The sequence below is a fragment of the Taudactylus pleione genome, unplaced genomic scaffold (genome assembly GCF_031769625.1).
Source record: "Taudactylus pleione unplaced genomic scaffold, aTauple2 ptg000431l, whole genome shotgun sequence".
NCBI lineage: Eukaryota > Metazoa > Chordata > Amphibia > Anura > Myobatrachidae > Taudactylus > Taudactylus pleione.
This window is the reverse complement of record NW_028284833.1, coordinates 1,212,465-1,236,377: the sequence shown is the minus strand read 5'-3', so window position 1 is coordinate 1,236,377 and position 23,913 is coordinate 1,212,465. Positions and strand designations below refer to the sequence as shown.

The 23,913-nt window shown below is 34.2% G+C and overlaps 1 protein-coding gene and 1 pseudogene across 1 annotated transcript; both read right to left on the bottom strand.

The window, feature by feature from the left end:
- Positions 1-4,504: 4,504 nt before the first annotated feature.
- LOC148505998 (protocadherin alpha-13 pseudogene) lies at positions 4,505-6,664 on the bottom strand (annotated as a pseudogene).
- A 7,640-nt stretch (positions 6,665-14,304) lies between these two features.
- On the bottom strand, positions 14,305-16,474 carry LOC148505997 (protocadherin alpha-13-like). Its single transcript, XM_088447437.1, has 2 exons — positions 14,443-16,474; positions 14,305-14,339 (listed from the first exon to the last, which is right to left on the bottom strand). The coding sequence occupies exons 1-2, from the start codon at positions 16,472-16,474 to the stop codon at positions 14,305-14,307; spliced, it is 2,067 nt and encodes a 688-aa protein (XP_088303563.1).
- Positions 16,475-23,913: the final 7,439 nt, after the last annotated feature.

Genomic DNA, 23,913 nt, shown 5'->3' with positions numbered 1-23,913 from the left:
GATATCCCTACAGCAAGATGCTCAGTCGTCAACAGTGAGGAAATATATTTCTTCTTCATGTTGATGCTATAACTTGGTGTGGAGTGTCATCTAGTGTCTGATTTTGAGATTACAACTTGGACAACTTTAACGTAAGTTTCCACCTACAGTATGACTGTATTACCATTTATTATTTTAAATGTTATTATTGTTAAAATATGTGATAAAGTTGTAAACTTACTCTCAAATTGTTGGTTGCAAATGTAATAAAGTTGAATGCTGTTTTGCCACAGCACTGAAATTTAATTTTTTATTTTACTTATGAATGCATGATTTTACTGTAGTTTTGCATTATTTGTAATAGTCTATTGCAATTATAATAGTTTTGTAATGTAGCAATGCATAATCACTTCTAATAAGGAGTAGTAATCTTTACTGATGTTAAAATTATTATCATGTTTAATGACACTTTTTTTAAACCTTGTTTAGATTTATATCTAAAAAAGTAATTTATACTTTCATATTTTTTAATGCATGAAAAAATATGGCTTGCTTTGGTAGGTACCATTTTCCTTTGCTTAATGTTGGTCAGTTTGTATTCTACTGCAATTTTGGGGTATTCTAAATATATAACCAAATGACTAATTAGGTTTTGTAGTCTGATACAATAGATGTAAAATGTTTCTGTTGAAATTTCAGACCCTATTTTTATGATTATTTTCCAGACAATATACTCTCATAAATCTGTCTTACATATAGAACCTCTATTGTAACTATAAAAAAAAAACATTTTCAAATTCATTTACTACATTAAATCATATATTTGTAAATGAAAAAAAGAAGGCATGATGGACAGTGGGATACTTCACCTGCATCTTCAGTCCACATTCAGACTTCTACCATTTAAAACAACTCTATATTCTATTATGAATTGTTGTGAGAAGTAGGACTCCAATGGAACAGCAGGTCACCCATACATTATTTACCCCTTAAATGTGTTCCTCATTTGTTTCCAGTTTTTTTTTTAGAAAACTAACTAAATAATAGATGAGACAAAACCAACTAATTTTGTTAATAAGAATTGAGTGAAACGATATGGCATGTTTAATAAATCATCTGATATAGTTGTCTTTATATGGTCTTAAATCCACTTGCATAAAGGAAGGTAGGACATTTGCTTATAACAGATTGTGGAATTTTAAAATGTTCTGTGTATATGAATGGTGACTTAAAAAGGAAGCACTCAGCTAATATTTACTCTCTGGCATTTACTTTGTGTCTAGCCTGTAATACAACAGAGTTTCTGCATTTGTGTCCTACCTAATATGATGGTGTTAGTATAATTATAGACAGTAAAATATACTCATATCAAATGTGTTTTTCGTGCATTGCCTTTGGTTAGAATGCTAGCTGCAGTATAACTCAAAAAAGTATCTACATTTAATAAAGATCATTGATCCTCACAAAATATAGCACATTACTGTATTTTGTAGATCATTGTACTGTATGTGTGAAGAACAGATCTGAATTTGTGAAGGATGCCACACCATTCGTCCACAAAAAGTTGCTTTACTGATGCCTGGTGGGTGGTGGTGTAAAATGCTGTGTAAGTATTATTCCTCAATATACCATATATTTTCAAATTGGTAACTGAGATGGCGCATGTATAACCTCAAGGTTATCCTCATAATAACATTGGGCGTGAACTTTGGATGGAGTCACTATTATCTTGGAAGACAATGCTACTATCAGGAAAAAATGTGCAAAAGGATGTGTAGCTGATTACATGGTATCATTTCGAAGTCATTAGCATTGACATTGCCTTCAAAATGAATGACTGCATCCATACTATGTTAGTAAAATATGACATACGGCTTCATGGACCACATAAAACCCCCACTGTACTCATGGTTAAAGAGTTCTTTAGTTTGGCACTATTCTGATTATGAAGAGCATTATGAAGGATGATTCATATCCCATTCCTCCACTGCTTGGTTTTCAATCACCTGTTCTCTTTGTATTAGTAGACTCACAAATGTGTATTGCCTGGCATGTTAAGATATTTACGCATTACAACCAAGCTTGGAATTTTCCCATTAAACTGGCTGATCACACATTTCATTGCAAACAAATACACATTTATCAGGATTGTGTGGAATGCACATCCTCACTCAGACTGAGAGTTGGATAGTGGAAGCTGCAGGATCCCCAACAGCACAAAGTAATGATTTTATGCTTGTAACACTGTGACACCACTGTATGAATTTTAGATGATATATCCAACTTGTTATTTCAGGAGTCTCATATAAATTTTCCAAAGGAATTACAAATGCCTCTTTCAAAAATACATAACACGTTCAAATTGATGTTCTTGTTTCTTATTGAAACCTCACTATGAGGATGACATATAGTTGAACCTTTGCTAGTTGCAGAGTGTGTCTTGAGTGAATTGATCAGAAATGGATGAAGGTGATGTAGAGTCTTATGCATTTTGATTCCATCTACACTTATGACCTCAGTGGCTGAACGTTCTTACATAGACTTGGAGTAAGAGAGAATACTGTATGCCTATTTGGTTGTACATATTGACCCTTTTCTAAGGCATGTTTAAGTGGCAAACCAAATGCACAATAGATGCATGCAACTCTACAGATAAGGGAATACACAATTTTTTTTCACTACTTTGAGCACTATATGTCAGATTTACCTCCAACTCTACATCAGGCCCAATATGTGTAAGTATATAATGAAATGCTTTCTGTACACCCACCACCTATGAGTGCCACCTGAACTTCCTATAACCATGGTGGGCCATTTCAGGAACGTATGGAGCAGTTCAAGCAGAGGCACTTTAAGAGAGGAGGGGGCCCATGTGAAGGCTCCGATTGGGCCCCATCCTCTCCGGCGCCACAGCAGACTCTGGCATTGTGCCAGAGTCTCCTGCACATGCACAGGTCTCCGAGTACATGGCGCCCGCACTATGTTCCTGGTTAAGCTCTACTGTGGATGCATGAATCACCAAGGAAATGGCTGCAGTGGTCATTTTCCCAGTGATTTCTGCAGCACTGCAGCCAGCACTGGGCCAATGGAAAGGTAAGGATATAAAAAATTGGGTGCAGGATGTGCAGTTCGTGGGTCTCCCTAGACCTAGGCCACACCTTGCACCCATTATAAATATACCCCTGATTTCAAGCTCCCCTATGTAAATGTGTATAATTAGATCACATATTATAGAAATCAATTGCACTAAATCACTCTTACAAGCGTTGTACTGCTGCAGAATGCAAAAGGTGACAGGATTGTCTTTCCGTTTTACAGATATGCTCTTCCCATAATTTTTTTTTAAAGGCACTTGTTTCTAACCCAGGCACATTCCCAGCCCACCAAAACTATTTAACCAATTATCCATGAGGTTGACAAATTTTGCATGAGTGTCACATACTATCTATACAAAATAAGATACCAGCACCCCAATTTCAATTAACCCACTGCAAATATGTGTACAAACAGAAGCTTTGTATCCATATGCAATCACAATATACTGTACAATCAAGGAATAATAAAGCTTACAAAAATAAAATGTATACAATACGTTTGTTTCTAGACCATAAAACTATAAATAGAATGAAACATTATTATCACTGAAACTCACTGTATGTATTCTAAAATATAAAAATATATTCTAATTACAAAAGGCCAAATCCCTGATTATTCAGTACTTCCAATTGCTGATATGGGATTATTTGGTAATTAGTATTGGCTCAATGTTGACTTAAATTGTTATCTTTGAAGAAAATGCTGCATCTAAAATATATTAATCTGAGCATATTAAAGATTACAACAAATTGGTCTTCATTATTTATTTTGATATATTTTCAGGGGACTTTTTAAACATATTTGCAAATAGAGATGTCTATTTAAACAAAAAAAAATACTGAAATTAACACTGTTGATCAAATATTAGAGTTTCTGTAATTTTTTTTATTACTTAACCTTTCAAACTTATTAATACAATGGTTTATTTATATTTTGTATATACCTAAGTGATATTAATTTGCCAATGTAGAACAGTGTGCTTTGTCTAATTGTCATAATTATATGCTATCTAATATGTCTTGCATAGTGTATTCAAAATGTAGATTAATCATTTCTAAATATAAGCAATAAAATAAACTTTTAAGACTTATAAAATTGTTATTTAAGATGGAAAAAGTATTGGTAATATTTCAAGAAACAGTAATTTATTTTCTTTCTAAAAACTAATAAACATTCATATACAATGCTGATTATTTTACAAAAAGCTTTTTAAAACTTCTTAGACTTTTAAACAACTTTCTATGATATTGAATACATTTTGTCACTTAAAAATATGTAATTGTTATTACATCTTTTCGGCAAATGTTTTAAACTTTTAAAAAAAAAATTTGATTCCTTCATGATGATATAACTTCATAATGTACACACACATAAGATTACATATTTTATAATGGGTTCATTTTAAATACTTCAGTAATTTAACACTAGTTTAACTTACCTTAAATTGGTTTGCATGACCTTCAATGCCTGGGGTTTGAGGATTATTTGGAGTTAGGACAATTAAGTCATTTTTTCCTTGGACTGAGTTTGAACATACTCTATATTGGGTTTGCTGGGAATACATCCAGCTACCTCCAGTATTGGAACAGATCTTGTAATTTTCTTTCAACTCATTGACCTCATCTCTGTATTTTTGCCATCTTAAAACAGTAAAAACAATTAAAGTGATGAGAAATATACTTGAGATTATGCAGATGGCAACCACCAAGTAGACATTTGCATCAGAAATGTCATCATTGTTACTTTTTGACTCATGATTATAAAATATAATTTCCTCTTCAGATTCCACCAAAGAGACAATGATTTGAGTCACAGCTGTCATAACTGGTTCTCCATGGTCCTGAGCCACCACCACTAGTCTGTATTCTTCATTATCAGAATCTGTAAACTGACGTTTTAAACTGATTTCTCCAGTTTGTTGAGAAATGACAAATGGTGTTTTTCCTGATGGTTCTTTAAAATTGTAGGACATCCAAGCATTGTATCCAGAGTCTAAATCTACAGCTCTCACTTTGGTTACAAGATATCCAGGTTGAGCCGATTTTGCCGTTTTAATTGTGACTGCAGAATATAGAGGTGAAAATGTTGGTGCATTGTCATTAATGTCTTCAATGAAAATATTTAGAGTAAGGTTAGAGCTGAGTGGATGTAGACCAGCATCTGTGGCTTTTATGTGACACTGGAAATAGTTAACTTGTTCATGATCAAAGGATACCAAAGCAAATACCTTCCCATTCTCTGGATTGATGGAGATATAGGATGATATGGGGATCCCATCAATGGTGCTGTCACTGATTGTGTATGTGATGAAGGAATTTTGGCTGATATCTGGATCAGATGCTGACGCTGTGTAGACATGGGAACCTGGTGGATTGTTTTCCCTGATAAAAATTACATCAACAGGCTGTAGAAATTGAGGGGCATTGTCATTTACATCACTTATGTCAACTTTAAGAGTTTTTGAAACTGACAGAGGTGGTGATCCCTCATCTCTTGCCATAATAACAACTTCATATTGAGATTTTGTTTCTCGATCTAGTTGTCCATTCACAGTCAAGGAAAAATCCCCTGTAAATGCTGGGTTTATTTTGAAGGGTGTATGTTCAGGAATATAACAAACAACTTTTCCATTTGAACCTGAATCTTTATCATGTACATTAATAATAGCAACTGTTGTTCCTTGTGGTGAGTCCTCTGGAACAGGAACTGATAGTGATGTCACTGTCATCTCAGGAGGATTATCATTTATATCCACAACATTCACTACAACTTTACAATGTCCAACCATTTGAAAATCTCCGTTATCAATTGCGTCAACCTGAATTTCATACATATTTGTTGTTTCAAAGTCTATTTCATCTTTCACTCGGATCTCCCCTGTGTGCTTGTCTAGGCTGAAAATGTTTCTAATATTTTCTTTTACCATTTTGCTAAATTGATATAATATTTCCCCATTTTTGCCTTCATCCAGATCTGTTGCATTCAGCTTAATCACCAATGTTCCTTTAACAGCATTTTCAATCACAGTGCACTGATAAAATGGTTGACTAAAAGTGGGGGCATTATCATTAACATCTTCAACAATAATGACAAATTGTGTTGTGCCACTTAGTCTTGGCTTACCTCCATCATATGCTGTAAGTGTGAGGTTGTGTACAGACTGTTTTTCTCTGTCTAGAGATTTCTTAAGCACAAGTTCTAAGGATCTGATTTGATTCATGTATTTTTGAAAATCCAATGCAAAATAATCACTTGCACTGATCTCATAATTTGTCACAGAATTTGTTCCTAGATCTGCATCAACTGCTCCTTCTAGTGGGAAACGAGATCCTGCTGGTCTGATCTCTGACATCACTATATTATTCACACTAGAGGAGAAAGCCGGGCTATTGTCATTTATGTCTTCTATTTCTACATCAACACGATACATCTGCACAGGTTTATCTACAATAACCTGCAGGGGAATAATACAGAAGGGTGTATTTGGACACAGCAGTTCTCTATCTATTGTCTCTTTAACAAACAAGATCCCATTCTGCAGATTAACTTGGAAATATTCCTTCTCATCTCTAGAGACAATACGTAACATTCTGGAATTAATCTCACCTATCTCCAGTCCAAGATCCTGAGCAATTCTTCCGACAAAGGTGCCGTGTTTGGATTCCTCTGGAATGATATAATGCAGCTGACTCAGGACCACATCCCAGGATATTTGCAGCAATAAGAAATGGATCAAATGTCTCTTTGTTACATAATCCTGTTTTAGACTGGACATTTCTTGATCTGTGTGATGATGAAGGTAATAATTTCTTCAGTAAATAAGGCATTCACTCTCTCTGAAGATTCACAACGTGGAAGAAAAATTATATCATGGCTGACATCCCTACAGCAAGATGCTCAGTCGTCAAAAAAGGGGAAATGTATTTCTGTTTTCCTTGATGCTATAAGTTGGTGTGGAGTGTCATCTAGTGTCTGATTTTTATACTACAACTTGAAGAACTAATGTAAGTGCTATAGAAATTATTTGTATGTTTCTGTTTAAAAAACACTATTTCTATAGGTATAGTAAATTGACAAATATGCACTAGATGGTACATATTATTTATTTTTTTAGATTTCATTTTACAGGCTGAACTTTTAATTTACAGTCCAGTATGAAATGTTCTTAATTTTTTATGTAATGCAATAACATATACTGTACATCATACTTTGCATTATTTGTAATATTTGATGGCAATTATATTTTGTATGTGCTAAATGAATGTAATCAATGTAATTACCTCAAAGAGTAGTAATTCTTCCAGAAGTGAAACTAATATTTCTAGCTAATATAAAATCAATCTATATAAACATATTGCTTTTAGTTGTTCAACTTGTATTTTATTGTAAAATGTAGGTCCTGATTTAATAATATGCTGAATATAATAGAGGTTGAGTCTCCCATATCCAAAATGCTTGGGACCAGGGGTATTTTGGATATTGGAATATTCCCTATTTTATAATAATTGCATACCATAATGAAATATCTTGGGAATAGGACCCAAATATACACACAGAATGCATTTATGTGTTATATACACCTTATACACACAGCCTGCAGGTAATTTTATACAATATATTCAATAATATTGTGGTTCAAGCAAAGTTTGTGTACAGAAATTAAATTCATTTATGTTTCATATACACATACAATATTTTTAATAATTTGTGCCTTAGACAAAGTTTGTTTACATTGAACCATCAAAAATCAAGAGTTTCTTTATCTTAGTCATGTCAAAGAAATTCTGTATTTCAGAATATTCCATATTTCGGAATATTTGGATATGGGAGACTCAACCTGTACCACTTAATGTGCAATTTGGTTTAGTAGCTTTTTATGACATACAAAAATGTAAATGTGTATGTTGACATTTCAAAATTTCAGTGTGGGATACTTCACCTATTTCTTTATGTCCATATCCAGTTTATTTCCAATTAAAAATCGATCTCTTATGTAAGGCTCCAATGTTAAACAGTTCACCCATGCTGTTGTTTTAGCCTTTAAAAGTTTCCTTTGTTTCCATTTTTGATGGGAACTCTGTGTAAAGCTATTAAATGAGCCAATTCCAACTTGTAAGTAAATTTACCAACAGTAACATATATTTATTTGAACTCTTTTTTGCTGCATTGTCTTTAGTTTGAAAGTTTGAAATTACCTCAGAAAAATTTGTGAATTTAATAAAATTCAGCAGTTATTCTGCAGATCATTTATATGTGTGAAGAGCATGTGGTCTCAGAAATGTGAATGATGCAGCACCATTCATCCACAAGAAAGTCTCTTATCTGATGCCTGGTTGAAGGTGGTGCAAAATGCTTTATAAGCCATTATTGCACAATACCCCACGCTCAATTCAGTATCTTGAATTGTGACTGATAAGCAGATAGATCAGGATCATGCAGATTGTACCATTGTATGTGATCTTTGGATAGATGCACTATCATCTTGGAAGACACATATACCATCAGGAAAGAAATACAGCAACATGACGTGTAGGTTGTCACTCAGTATCATTAAGAAGTCATTAACATTGACCTTGATTTCTAAAAAAATGACTGTATCTATACCAGGCCAGGAAAATGGGAAAATGTGCCACATAACTTTATAGAACCACATAAAACTTCTACTGGCTCAAGGGTTCTTTACTTTGGCACTATTCTGATTGCGGAGAGATGAATGAAGGATGATTCATCTGACCATGTAAAGTTCCTCTACTGCTCAGTAGTCAATTGCCTGTTATCTTTGTACTACTAAACTCAAAAATGTGTATACCTTTTTGTGATAAGTGCTTTATGCACTATAACCCAACTATAAAATCCTGATCTGTAGAGTTCTTGTTGGACTGTTTTAATGAAAGTCTGTTTTCTCACCTTGCCTTTTTAAACAAATGTACATTCTTCAAGATCCTTTAGTATGCATTTTATCATTCCGTTGCCCTTTGCTGGTAATGTTTTCCCACAGATTCCATGCTGACATAACCTTAAATACTGTTGCTCATAAAAAAGCAAGTTAAATGACCAAATAAACTTTCCCCAACAATCACCCCTCTTTTGCTTCTTGTATAACACTATTCAACAGCAATTTTGCATCTGACATGATATATATCTATTTCCATGTAATTTTGTATGTAGAATCCAAAAATATATGTAAAATAATTTGATATTATGTAATGTTTTGGAGATATTTTGAAATTTTTTTATTAAAAAATGAAAGTGTTTCATCACAGTTAGTGCTTGGCAAGACTCCCTTCTGCCAGCGCTATGGTGTACACATCCTGCCCAAACTCCTAATTCTCAATTTCATCAGAATCCCCCTCCTCATCTTCTCATTCTCCTCCATGTGCTAGTCCTGGGGCAGATCCCTCCTCTTAGCTTTGGATGCCATGTAGCTTGCTGACTCCTGTCCCAGCTCCTGGCCGGCATGCAGAGGGGGAAGTAAACAGGAAGCCCCCAGACTGTACCATGCCATCAATAACCAAGAGATGTTCTCACTGTGGGCTGCTTCATGACAGAGCCTCTGTCTCTTTGTTCCAGCACTCTGGCTCATGGATGATCACCATGAAGAGATATGTGGTCCACCACCACTGGCAGTGACAAGTGCAAGTGGCTATTTCAACTTTGTTTTCATTTCTCCATTTAGAGGTATTTTTGTCTTGTGTTCATTAATTTGTACATTCATGAGTAGTTTTTTTGGTGCTGTTTGTAAGTCCATATGAAGTAATGGCAGCTGATAGAATTTATGGTAGTTTAAACCATACTGATAACTTTTGTTATATATATGGTAAGTTCACACCAAAAAGTCAAAGAAAGCCTATTAGTGTTCTTAAAGAAGGCTTTGAAAATGTAGTTTGACTCTACTCTTGGTCAAAAGGATAAAATCTGGGCACCCAATACTGTATTCCATTCATAACCTGTGCCACTAATCTGACAGAATGGTCGTTCACTGTCTCAATGGTATGGCATGAGCCTAAGGACCACTGTACTGACTGTTATTTTTGTCTAACTAGTATTACTGGGCATTCCAGTAGAACTAAACAAATATTAAATATCCTGTGCCTTATGGAGAAGTGCTGCCTGTTCCTGTACCTCATGTGTGTAACAGTGAATCGGGGTCATCAGAGGAAAGCGAGTTGGAAGATACAGAAATTACAGTGGAGTATTGTTCCAAAACTCACCCCACATCATAGAACAAGGATGAATTAAGTGATTTGGTTTGTGACTTGAAACTTTCAAAACAGCAAGCCAACTTTTGGGTGCAACAGTGGAACTTTCTGGCTCAAGGTATGGCAAGTTAAATGTTTAGAACAAACCTTTCTTTGGCCACATTTTTTGAAAAGAAAAATTCAATGTCTATTAACAGTTTAATGATTGAGTTTGGTGTTCAGCACAATACAAGTGAGTGGTGACTGTTTATTGATCCCTCAAACAGTAGTCTGAAAGCAGTGTTACTCCATAATGGGAACAGACTCTTTTCACTGCCTCTGGCCTATGAAGTGGACATGAAAGAAACTTTTGAAAGTATGGTTGCGTTGTTGGGGGGAATCAAGCATAGGGATCAAGGATAGAATCTTTGTTGTGACTTAATGGTAGCTGCAATGTTGTTAGGTGTGCAAAGTGATTCACAAAGTACTACTGTTTTTGTGTTTATGGGACAGCTGATTTAATTTTATTAACACAATATTCTATTTGATACAAAGGGGTAAATTTACTTTTCAAAAGAAGGTAATTTTTGATATTTACTAGTATATCCCCTTTAAGTCCAGTAGTCGAAAAATGATGAAGAAGCCAGAGCTTTCAAAAGTGTTGCATATAAACTTTATCCCAATGTCCAATTAGCAGTTTATGGAAAAAAAGAAAGGGTTATGCATTCATACATATTTCACATGACCAATAAACATCCAATCCTAAAATGTTCAGATATAAACTTTGAAAGTAAATCTAATATTCTGTGGAAGCTCCATTAAATTAATATAATTACCTTCACACTCTAATGCAGACTATAGAAGCTTTTCTCTTATCTTTACAATCTTTAGTCATGGGGATCTGCTGGAGGTAAAAAATCTGTGATTCCATTTATCCAAGCTACAATGACCTCACTGTCCTTGAACCTGTGTACGAATGCACCCATTTACAGAGGTAATTTCTAAAGAGTATCTTTGCAGAGCTACGAGTTACTTTGTACCTGGTCTGTCAGATTGGCCCCTCCCATAGAAAATAGCTACCTGCTACTGATGAATGTAAATATAGAAGAGCGGACATATTTAGTTATGTATACACACTACAGCTATTTTATTATATTATTCAGACCAGTAATGCAAACTTTGTCAACTATTAATTTTAAACAATGATGATAATTGCTCTTTAATTTCTCATGGGATGATACTTAGGATCCAAGATTATATTTCTTTTGTTTGTTGACTGTTGGATCTAGCAGTTGCAAGTTGTCTACCACTTAGAACAAATGTGGTAAACAGATATTTTCATTACTTGAATGACGTGGTCATGCTAAGTTATAGAATAGAACTGCATGAACAATGAGAGATAATGCAGTTAAAAATGAACATGTACTGCATCATTGAATGCATCTATATATGAATATTTGTAACTTATCAAATGCAGAGAAAAAATGTAATCCAAATGTTTATGTGCCTAGGGCTTGTTTTTACACTGTTGTTTTTATTTTATTTTTTAAATGGCTTTTACTGGTCTACCATACTATATCTGGTTATATTGTACTTTGCACATGTGTATGGTACAATGTTTTTACCATATGTATCATACATATCATAAAGATAACTGAGAAAATCTCCTATCATAAAAAAAGCTTCGTTAGCACAGCAGGTTGGCCAAAGCCATTCTACATTGTCATCCACAAACACTGTAGATTATGGGCTAAATGTAATAGAGTACGAGCCGGCTACTGGAATACAAGCAAGTATGCCCGTATTTTTAAAGCAGCAAACATTTTAAAGGTTAAACGAAGCTGGTTTGGCCTTTTTTATATGCTTGATGCCTTAAAAATACGGGCATACTTTCAAGTATTCCCGCATTGGCGTCAGCTTGTACTATTACATTTAGCCCCATGTTTTTTTATGTTTGCTTTTCTTTGAGTTGCATTTCACTCTAGCAGCCATATTTTATTCAATCTTTATTTCCTGCTCATCTAGATATACAGTACCCTGTTTATTTGTCATTCAGATCATCAGCATGGTAGCATTATGGTGTAATGGAGTCAAACAAAAAAAGCCATGGACTAAGAGCTGTATAGTGGAAGTGACAGGGTTCCCAACAACACAGAGTAATGATTTTACATGCATGTAACCCTGATGCAGGAAGATTATGGAGTCAGTCACACCTCTGAATGAATTGAAGATTATATATCCAATTTGAATGTTTTAGTTTTTCCTGTTTCACAGGTCTCATAATGTATTACATGACCATAATTTAAGAATTTATAGCATGTTGAACTTTATGTACTTGATTCTTATGCCAACTTTAGCCTTACACCCATTTGTGGAGCATATTTTGCATGAATTTGCACTGCACATACTTACAAATGGGTTCAAGGAATGTAGAGTCTTATACATTTCACCTACATCCTCACTTACAACTGATGAGGTGCAGCTGAGTTCTCAAGGGGCATTCTCGCATAGACAATATTCATGGCCAGGCATCACATAGACCATGCAGACTTGGACATAAATGAAAATATACTTATTTGGAGGCATATATATTCCCCTAGTATAGGGCAGATGTAAGTGTGTGTGGATAATCATGACTAATAACAAACCAAGTGCATATTCACCCAGTCTCATACCACTCTGCAGACAATGAAATATATGCATTTTTTTCTGGGAAAACTCCTTTTGAACAATACTGTAGATGTCTGATTCACTTCTGACTCTTTATAAGGCCCTATATATATATACAAAAATTCTACCTGAACATCGATCACCTATGAATGCACCTAAAGTTCTTGCAACCATGGCAGGTCATGACAGGAAAGGATGAAGCAGATTAAACTCCCCTTTGCACCTTTGCAAATGTGTTATGTATATATATTGTACAAAAGTACCAGCAGCACAATTTCTGTCTACCCACCTTTAAGATGTGCACCACAATACTTTTGCTTCTGGACAACAATTCTAAGCCAGTTACATTTTGCAGTAGATGCATAACTTATATTATGTATTTCATAAATTCTTTACCCAACGTCAATAAAAAAATATTCCAATATTTAAAAAAAATGCTCTGTCAGAACCCTACTAAAATTTTACAAATTTCTTTATGAAATACTATTCTCAATTAATTGGATTACAGTACTTCCAAAATAATACAAATTCTAATCATGAAAAGACAAAACCCCTGATAATGTATTTGGTATAAGTTTATGCATATATTTTTAAATGTCAATTTATGTTTAAACTAATAAGAAAATTGTTACAGAAATGAAAACTATTGACCACATTTTGAAAGAGTTTACACAGCAGTTATGACATATCCTTGCTCCAAGAAATAATATTGACAAAGCCACTGTTCATTTTTCACAGTATGTTGTATATACTTAATTGATGTAATGTAGCTTTGCTTCTAAATGTCACAATGACATGATATCTAACATGTTTTACATGATGCACTGATAATGTGATAATTAATTTCTGCATTTTAGCAATCATAACATCTTTTTAACACTTTTTTAAACATTGTCTATGATGTCAAATGGTTGTTAATCTTTAATGAAACAGCCATTTTTTGTTTCAAAAAAGTATTAAACATTAATTCATTTTTTTATAAAATCTGTTTTTCTAAATTTGACATACTTTTCAAAAACTGTATTTGATCTTCAATCAATGTTGACAATAAAACAAATGTGATTGTTATTACATCTTTAAATAAAATGTTTAATATCAATTTAAAAAGTGCTATTTGATTCCTTAATGATGATACAACTTTTTATGAATACAAAATCACTTTACTTCATAATGGACTCAATTGAAGTACTATTTTTTAATCTAGTTTATCTTACCTTATATTGGTTTGCATGACCTTCAATGCCTGGGGTTTGAGGGTTATTTGGAGTAAGGACAATTAAGTCATTTTTTCCTTGGACTGAGTTTGAACACACTCTATATTGAGTGTGTTGGGAATACATCCAGCTACCTCCAGTATTGGAACAGATTTTGTAATTTTCTTTCAACTCATTGACCTCATCTCTGTATTTTTGCCATCTTAAAACAGTGAAAATTATTAAAGTGATGAGAAATATACTTGAGATTATGCAGATGGCAACCACCAAGTAGACATTTGCTTCAGAATTGTCATCACTGTTACTTTTCGACTCATGATTATAAAATGTAATTTCCTCTTCAGTTTCCACCAAGGAGATGATGATTTGTGTCACTGCTGTCATAACTGGTTCTCCATGGTCCTGAGCCACAACCACCAATCTGTAATCTTCATTATCGGAATCTGTAAACTGACGTTTTAAACTGATTTCTCCAGTTTGTTGAGAAATGACAAATGGTGTTTTTCCTGATGGTTCTTTAAAATTGTAGGACATCCAAGCATTGTATCCAGAGTCTAAATCTACAGCTCTCACTTTAGTGACAAGATATCCAGGTTGGGCCGATTTAGCAGTTTTAATTGTGACTGTAGAATATAGTGGGGAAAATGTTGGCGCATTGTCATTAATGTCTTCAATGAAAATATTTAGAGTAAGGTTAGAGCTGAGTGGATGCAGACCGGCATCTGTGGCTTTTATGTGACACTGGAAATAGTTAACTTGTTCATGATCAAAGGATACCAAAGCAAACACCTTCCCATTCTCTGGATTGATGGAGATATAGGATGATATGGGGATTCCATCAATGGTGCTGTCACTGATTGTGTATGTGATGAAGGAATTTTGGCTGATATCTGGATCAGATGCTGATGCTGTGTAGACATGGGAACCTGGTGGGTTGTTTTCCCTGATAAAGATTATATCAACAGGCTGTAGAAATTGAGGGGCATTGTCATTTACATCACTTATGTCAACTTTAAGAGTTTTTGAAACTGACAGAGGTGGTGATCCCTCATCTCTCGCTGTAATAACAACTTCATATTGAGATTTTGTTTCTCGATCTAGTTGTCCATTCACAGTCAAGGAAAAATCCCCTGCAAATGCTGGATTTATTTTGAAGGGTGTATGTTCAGAAATATAACAAACAACTTTTCCATTTGAACCTGAATCTTTATCATGTACACTAATTATTGCAACTGTTGTTCCTTGTGGAGAGTCCTCTGGAACAGGAACTGATAGTGATGTCACTGTCATCTCAGGAGGATTGTCATTTACATCCACAACAGTCACTACAACTTTAGTATGTCCAACCATCTGAAGGTCTCCATTATCAATTGCATCAACCTGAATTTCATACATATTTGTAATTTCAAAGTCGATTTCATCTTTCACTCGGATTTCTCCTGTGTGCTTGTCTATTTTGAAAACATTTCTTACATCTCCTTTTACCATTTTGCTAAATTCATAAGATATTTCCCCATTTTTGCCTTCATCCAAATCTGTTGCATTCAGTTTAATCACCAATGTTCCTTTAACAGCATTTTCAGTCACACTGCACTGATAAAATGGTTGACTAAAATAGGGAGCATTATCATTAAGATCTTCAACAATAATGACAATTTGTGTTGTGCCACTTAGTCTTGGCTTACCTCCATCATAAGCTGTAAGTGTGAGGTTGTGAACAGACTGTTTTTCTCTGTCCAGAGGTTTCTTAAGCACAAGTTCTAAGGATCTGATTTGGTTCATGTATTTTTGAAAATCCAATGAAAAGTAATCACTTGCACTGATCTCATAATTTGTCACAGAATTTGTTCCAAGATCTGCATCAACTGCTACTTCTAGTGGAAAACGAGATCCTGCTGGTCTGAGCTCTGACATCACTATCTTATTTACACTGGAGGAGAAAGCCGGGCTATTGTCATTTATGTCTTCTATTTCTACATCAACACGATACATCTGCACAGGCTTATCTACAATAACTTGAAGGGGAATAATACAGAAGGGTGTATTTGGACACAGCAGTTCTCTATCTATTGTCTCTTTAACAAACAAGATCCCATTCTGCAGATTAACCTGGAAATATTCCTTCTCATCTCTAGAAATAATATGTAACATTCTGGAATTAATCTCACCTATCTCCAGTCCAAGATCCTGAGCAATTCTTCCGACAAAGGTGCCGTGTTTGGATTCCTCTGGAATGATATAATGCAGCTGACTCAGGACCACATCCCAGGATATTTGCAGCAATAAGAAATGGACCAAATGTCTCTTTGCTAGATAATCCTGTTTTAGACTGGACATTTCTTGATCGATATGATGATGAAGGTAATAATTTCTTCAGTAAATAAGGCATTCACTCTCTCTGAAGATTCACAATGTGGAAGAAAAATTATATCATGGCCGATCTCCCTACAGCAAGAGCTCAGTCGTCAACAATGGGGAAATATATTTATTTTTTTCCTTGATGCAATAAATTGGTGTGGAGTGTCATCTAGTGTCGGATTTTGAGATTACAACTTGGACAAATCGAATGTAGGTGCTGTATATTTATTATAATTTTTTTATTATAAAAAGCAAATAGTTAATTCAAATTTGAAATGCATGATATTTTGTGTTATTTTAATTTAGATTTTAGTTGTTTATGATTTTTTATTTAAATAATATCAATATTATTAAAAAGGTGATGAATATTTTACTTCATAGTCTGTTTTTAATTTCAAAATGTAAAAAAAGTTAATTGATAAATGTGCTTAATTATTTTACTAAAAACAATGATGCATACAACATACTGTAGCTTTGCTTTATTTGTAATAGTCTATTGTAATGATAATATTTTTGTTCTCAAGTTTTATTACCTCAAAAGTAATGTCATATGGAAGTAAACATAATAATCAAGCCTACTATAATATCAATCTATAAAAACTTATTAACATTTAAAAAAATATATATCTTAACTAGAATGTACCATATGGCTGAATAATAAAATATTACTCACTTTGGTAACTACAATTAGGCTTTGCTTACTGTTAATCAACTTGTTTGCCCCTGTAATTTTTTAGGTCCTGATTCAAGAATATGCTAAATATAATGCCAATTAGTGTGTACTTTGATTTAGCAGTCTGTCTATTATAAACAAAAATGTATTGATGTTTCAAACACTGTTTTTCTGTTATTTTTCTGTTTATTTACCAGACATTATACACTCATATAGGACCTCTATTGAATGCAAAAACAGTTTGTTTTCACATCCATTTACTACAAAAAAGCATATATTAGTAAATTAAAAATAAGCATTTGATTGAGATTGAGAAAATTCACGTACTTCTTTTGTCAGTTTTTTTTTCCATTTACTTTAATTGTAATTGGACACCAGGCCACCCATGTAGTTTTATAGAGCTCTTGTTTTCCTTTGATTCCTTTTTTGATAGGAATACTAAGTAAAGTCATTAAATGAGTCAATCCTAACTGATTTTGTTACTTATAATTGTGTTAAATGATGTGGCATGTATTATAATTCATCTGATAGTGTTGTCTTTATGGGGTCTTAAATCCACTTGTTGAAAGGAAAGCAGGACATTCAGTTATAATAGATTATGGACTTTATGTCTAGCCTGAAAACCAACAGTTCTTCAGCATTTATGCCTTGTTCTAATATGATGGTATAACATATATAGATATCAAATATGTATTTATCCTCCATTGTCTTTGGTTTGAATGCTTGATATCACCTCACAAAACTGTAAAGATAATCAAACTCAGCAAATTATTCTGCAGATCATTTGTATCTGTGAAAAGCATATAATCTGATATTGTGAATTATTCATCCACAATAAATTCACTTAATTTATGCCTGGTTGATGGTGGTGTAAAATGCTGTGAAATGCATTATAGACTATTTAGGCAGATGGATAGCTTCAGGATCATGATCATCATACCATTGGGTGTTATCTTTGGATGGTGGCACTATCATCTTAGAAGATGCATCTACTATCAGGAAAGAAATGTTGCAACAGGAAGCAAAGGTTACCACTCAGTATCATTAAGAAATCTTTAGCATTGACCTAGCCCTTTAAAGGAATTACTGTACTAATACCATGCCAGGAAAATGTGAAAATGTGCCATACAACTCTATAGAGCCACATAAAACCTCAACTTTCCTCAGGGGAAAATAGTTCCGTAGTTTGGTATTACAATGTTTGTGGAGAGTATGATGAATGATGATTCATCTGATTGTATGCCATTACTCCACTGCTCTGTAGTCAGTTGCCAGTTCTCTATATACTATTAAACTGCCATGATAAGTGATTTACTGTATGCACTACAACCCAACTATGAAATCCTGCTCTAAAGAGTTCTTGTTGAACAGTTTTGAATTAAACTGGCTGCATTTCAAACAAAAGCATATTCATCTGGATCCTGGTGTATGCACATCCTTAATATGTTGCCCAATGTTGGTGATGTTTTTCCTTTCATTCCATGCTGAAATCACCTTAAATTCTGTTGCTCATAAAACTTTAGCAGGTTCAAATATTTTGGTAAAGGTCCAGCTAAACTTTCCCAAACAATTACCCCTCTTTCAAAGTCACTAAGGTCTCTTCTTGCATCCATGATACCCTTAATTTTTTGCAACAAATACAGTACAGCTTTTATATACAGGACCTTCTGATAGTTTATTTGCTTAATTAATGCATGAGAAACACCTGTCTAGAAGCCCTTGCTTGGTGTCTTTTATTTACCAGAATGTTTTTATTTTTTGTCAACTGTGTTTTTGAGAAATACATGAAACGGGGTGTATTTTAAATCCTGGCATGCAGGATGTCGGCTCTCAGAATCCCGATGCTGGCATCCCAACCGCCATCATCCCAACAGTGAGTAGTGCGGTTAGAGGGAGGGTTAGGGTTAGGCACTAGGGGGAGGGTTAGGTTTAGACAGTAGGGGGATAGGGTTAGGCTTATGTTTGTGGAGAGGTAGGGTTAGGGTTAGGATGCCTATCAACAGGTGTCGGTATCCGGACCCTATCTAATTGCTGGCATCAGGATCTAACTTCCAGGATCTTGAGTGCCAGCATCCCATACCCAACCACATGACACATATGCACATTTAAATGTTTAGTATATCCTCTAAAACAAAGCCTTCTGCTGTGTGCTCCTTTAATTGCTGCAGCTGCTGTCACTCCAAACAGTTTAAAAGGCTGTTTTATCTAATAATGATCAGTCAGAAATAGATGTGTTTCAGCAGCGCTGCAACTTATATTAGACTGATGTTACAATATTTTTGCAGACTTGAAACTAATTATCAACAAAGGAGAGATTTCCATAGAGTCAAAAAGGAAGTTTGCAACACACAACGCAGCAGCAATCAAGGTCCAAACTTATATGTAACTTCACCAACTCCAATAAAGGATCAGGTTATATGCATTGTACACCAAAAAATAAAAATAGAAAATAGAAATTCAAAAATCCATCCCAGGAAAAATTATATCTCTTCCAAGAATACAATAATATTCATGAGCGTGAGAAAGTAATTTAAAACACACAATGCCTTTATTAAAAATATATAGAGATAAAAATCCTGATTCTTCACCATTCACCAAAACAGCCTATTTGCCAGCATACCAAATGAAAAAAACAAGGAGCTCACCAGACATGTGCGGACCCCTTTGATATGCAGACTTTCTGCTGATGACACACCTGGTAAGTGCTGCAGCTAGGACATCAAGTCCATAAGATTATATTAAGGCTAGATGCTGTGGCTCATCTGCTAGGTCTGACACTCTGGCTCTACTGGCTCTTCTCAGCCTGCTCGCTGCCAGCTGGTATCCTTTATGCAAAAGCTGATATGTGGTCTCTTAAAAATCTATCAGCTTTTGTACAGAGGATGTTTTGCCGGTTTTGTATTTAATATTATTTCCACTTTAATCCAGTAGCCAAAATTGCCAAAGATATAGCAACTGTGAAAAGCACTACATAACATATTTATGCCAATGTCAAATCAGCAGTTTATGGAAAAAAAGCAAAGTTTGTGCATTAATGCATTTTTAAAAGACCAATAAAGCTTGAAATGTAAAATACATAGTTTTGTAGTAATCTAATATTCTATGATAGCTTGGTGAAAAATAGTATAGAATTACTGTACCTTGACACTCTATTAAAAACTATAGAAGCTTTTCCCATACAGTATTTTTATGATAGTGTACTAACGAGGATCTACTGAGGTTAATAATCTGAAAAAACAGTCATCCAAGCTACAATGACCTTACTGTCCCCGACTCAGTGTAAGAATCCACCAATCTACTAAGAGCATTTCTAAAGAGCATGTTTCTGCCAGTCACTATCTACTGCACCCAGTCTGTTCGATTGGTTTCTCCTTCAGAACAAGACTAATTGCTACAGTGGAGTGACAGACAGCACTGTGGACTTATTTTGTAAAGTAAAAACACTACAGCTATTCCATTATATTATTCAGCTCAGTAACGCAACCTTTGTCATCTATGCATATGAACTTGATATTTAAATCCTCAAGAACTAATAGTTGATATCCAAGATCACATTTCTTTTTACAAGTTACTTATTGGACCTAGAAATGAATTTATAAAGAATGCAAGGTCACCACCATTAAAGTCACATGTACAGTAGTAAACAGATATCTTCATTATTTGAAGGAAATGTTCATGCTAAGTTATAGAATAGAACTGCTTTACCAAAAACAAATAATGCAGTTAAAAATGTACATGTCCTACATCATTGACATCATCTACAGCAGGGGTGGTCAACCTGGTCCTCGAGATCCTCTAACATTTTCCAGACCACCTAGCTGGTGCACAGGTGAAGTCATTACTAACTGTCACATTTTAAAACATGTGGTACAATCATTTCTAACTGACACATTATACAGATCCAGAGGTGGTCTGGAAAACATGAACTGTTAGGGGATCTCGAGGATCAGTTTTGCCACCACTGATGTACAGTATACATGAATAGTATTGATTACTGTTGTTTTTTTTTTCTTCAAGTGGTCTACAGTGCTACTGAATATCTGGTTAAATTGCACTTTGCACAAACAGTACATATGGTACAAACGTAATCATTTCAAACATAACAGTGAACTTCTCCTATCACAAAAAGAAGTTCAGCTTTCTCAACACAGCATGATGGACAGAGTCATCCTGCATTATCTTCTACAAACATTTCTCACATAAACTAAAGTCTTGGCCATTAATCACACAAATGCAACCATGCATACTTAGGGGTCTATTTACTAAGCAGTGTTAGGAGACAGAGTGAAAAGTGATAAGTAAGTGATAAGGTGCCAGCCAATCAGCTATCAACTGTCATGTCACATGCTGTGTTTGAAAAATGACAGTTGGGAGCTGATTGGCTGGCACCTTATCACTTACTTATCACTTTTCACTCTATCTAGTAGCACTGCTTAGTAAATAGACCCCTTAGACATAAATGAAAACATGCCTGTTTGGAGGCACACATAGATAGATACTATTCTGCAGATAGTGGAATATATGCATTTTTTCTGGCAAAAATGATTTTGTGCACTATATGTCTCACTTACCTCCAACTCTGCAATAGACCCAAAATATATAAATATATAATGAAATGCTTCCTGAACACCCACCACCTATGAATGCCACCTGAACTTCTTGCAGCCATGGTGGACCATGTCAGGAAAATATGGAGTAGAACAAATGTGTATAAATAGATCACATTTTGTAGAGATCAATTGTATTAAATAGCCCCTACAAGTGATCTACTGCTACAGATGGGTGGCACAGATGGTGATGTGGTTGCACAGATGGTGTAGTGGTTAGCATTACTGTCTCACAACACTAAGGTCGTGGGCTTGATTCCCACTATGGCCCTAACTGTGTGGAGTTTGTATATTTAGCCTGTGCTTGCATGAGTTTTCTCAGGGTACTTCGGTTTCCTCCCACAGTACAAAAATATACTGGGAGGTTAATTGGCTCCCAAAAAATATTAACCCTAGTATGTGTGTGCTTGTACATGTGGCAGGGAACATAGATTATTTACGTTGGGGCACGCTTTAGTTATGATCATTTATCATAACTAAAGTGTATCCCCAACAAAAAGAGTCCTTCTTTTCTTTCCTTTTGCCTAACAATATAGCTTCTTTTTGGGGATCTTGGGAGCACCACCAACCTGGAAACAGAAACAGACTATATGTGTGCCATATATAGATATGTTAGTTTCTGAATGACTACTGTTATTGATTAAATGGTTCAGTGCAAAATCTCTACTTTTCTGTCTCGAAGGAACATAGATTGTAAGATCCATTGGGACAGGGACTGATGTGTATGGATAAATGTTCTCTGTAAAGCAACCTGTATTATCAAGTTCTCCACAGAGCGCTCATGAATTACTGCAGCTGCTTCTAACACCAACACAGTTCAACAAGCTGCTATTGAATACCTTAATAAACCACAAATTGTTAGTCCCACAGCTTTGAATTCTAATGTCTAATTTCCTCTAAATAATCTTTCCATTTTTTATCATTGTTAAATACTAGAATGATCCTTCAGTGGAAAAACACATATTAAAAACTGGATACTGTATATCAATTGATATCTTTAAGACGAAAGTTTCTTTTTCAAATCCAAAGGCTAGAATAACCCTTCCATTGAAAAACACAATCAGGTGAAAAAATAAATATATAAATTATAAACTTTAAAGAAAAAAATTATTTCCAGATCCAAAGTCTTAGACCAATATTCCAATATATCTCAAGGAATATATATATTCACCTGATTGTGTTTTTCAATGGAAGGGTTATTCTAACCTTTAGATTTGAAAAATAAACTTTCATCTTAAGGTTATCTATTGATATATCTAGCTTTTGATCTGACTGTGTTTTTCCACACTGAAGTATCATTCTAGTATTTAACAATGATAAAAAGTGGAAAGATTATTTAGAGGAAATAAGACATTAGATTCAGCACTGCAAGACTAACACTTTATGTTTTTTAAGGTATTCTCTGTAAAGCACTGTGGAATATGTGTGCGCTATATAAATAACTGGTAATAAATAATAATTAATAAAGAAATACAAAATACAGAATGTAAAGGGATGTTCTTTCTGCTTTATAGTTACACTCTTCCCACAAATAAATATAAATAACTTAATAATGGTGCTTGCTTCACCCATGTACACTTCCAGTACACCAATACTATGTCATCCATTCTTGATTAGGTTGACAAATTTGACAGACTAAGAATAGAAAGGTATAGTACCATCACCACAACTTCTGTCCACCCAGCATAACAATGTGTACAGACATATTTTTTGCATTGAGATATGTAGTTACAATATATACTTTACCTTCAATAAAAAAAGTAAATAATAGATATACCTTTGTTTCTGGACTATAAAACTGCATCACACAATGTATACTTATTTTTTATAATAATTATTGAAACATATTTCTTATTTGTACCCATTTTTAAAAAAAGTCAAAATAAAATATAATTCCAATATGCTACCAAAGAAAGTTCTGTCAGTCCCTAAATATATAAACAATTTGTTTTATAAAGACAATATTTAAAATTATTCTCTATGAAAATGATGACTTCCAAATCATAAAAAATTAATTTGGCCATAAAAAGAAAAATAGGCCTGATTATACAGAAGATACAAATGCTGAAATTAAACTACTTTATTAGAATTGCCTTAATTGAGAACAAACCAAAAAGCAAGGTGAATGTATTAACAAT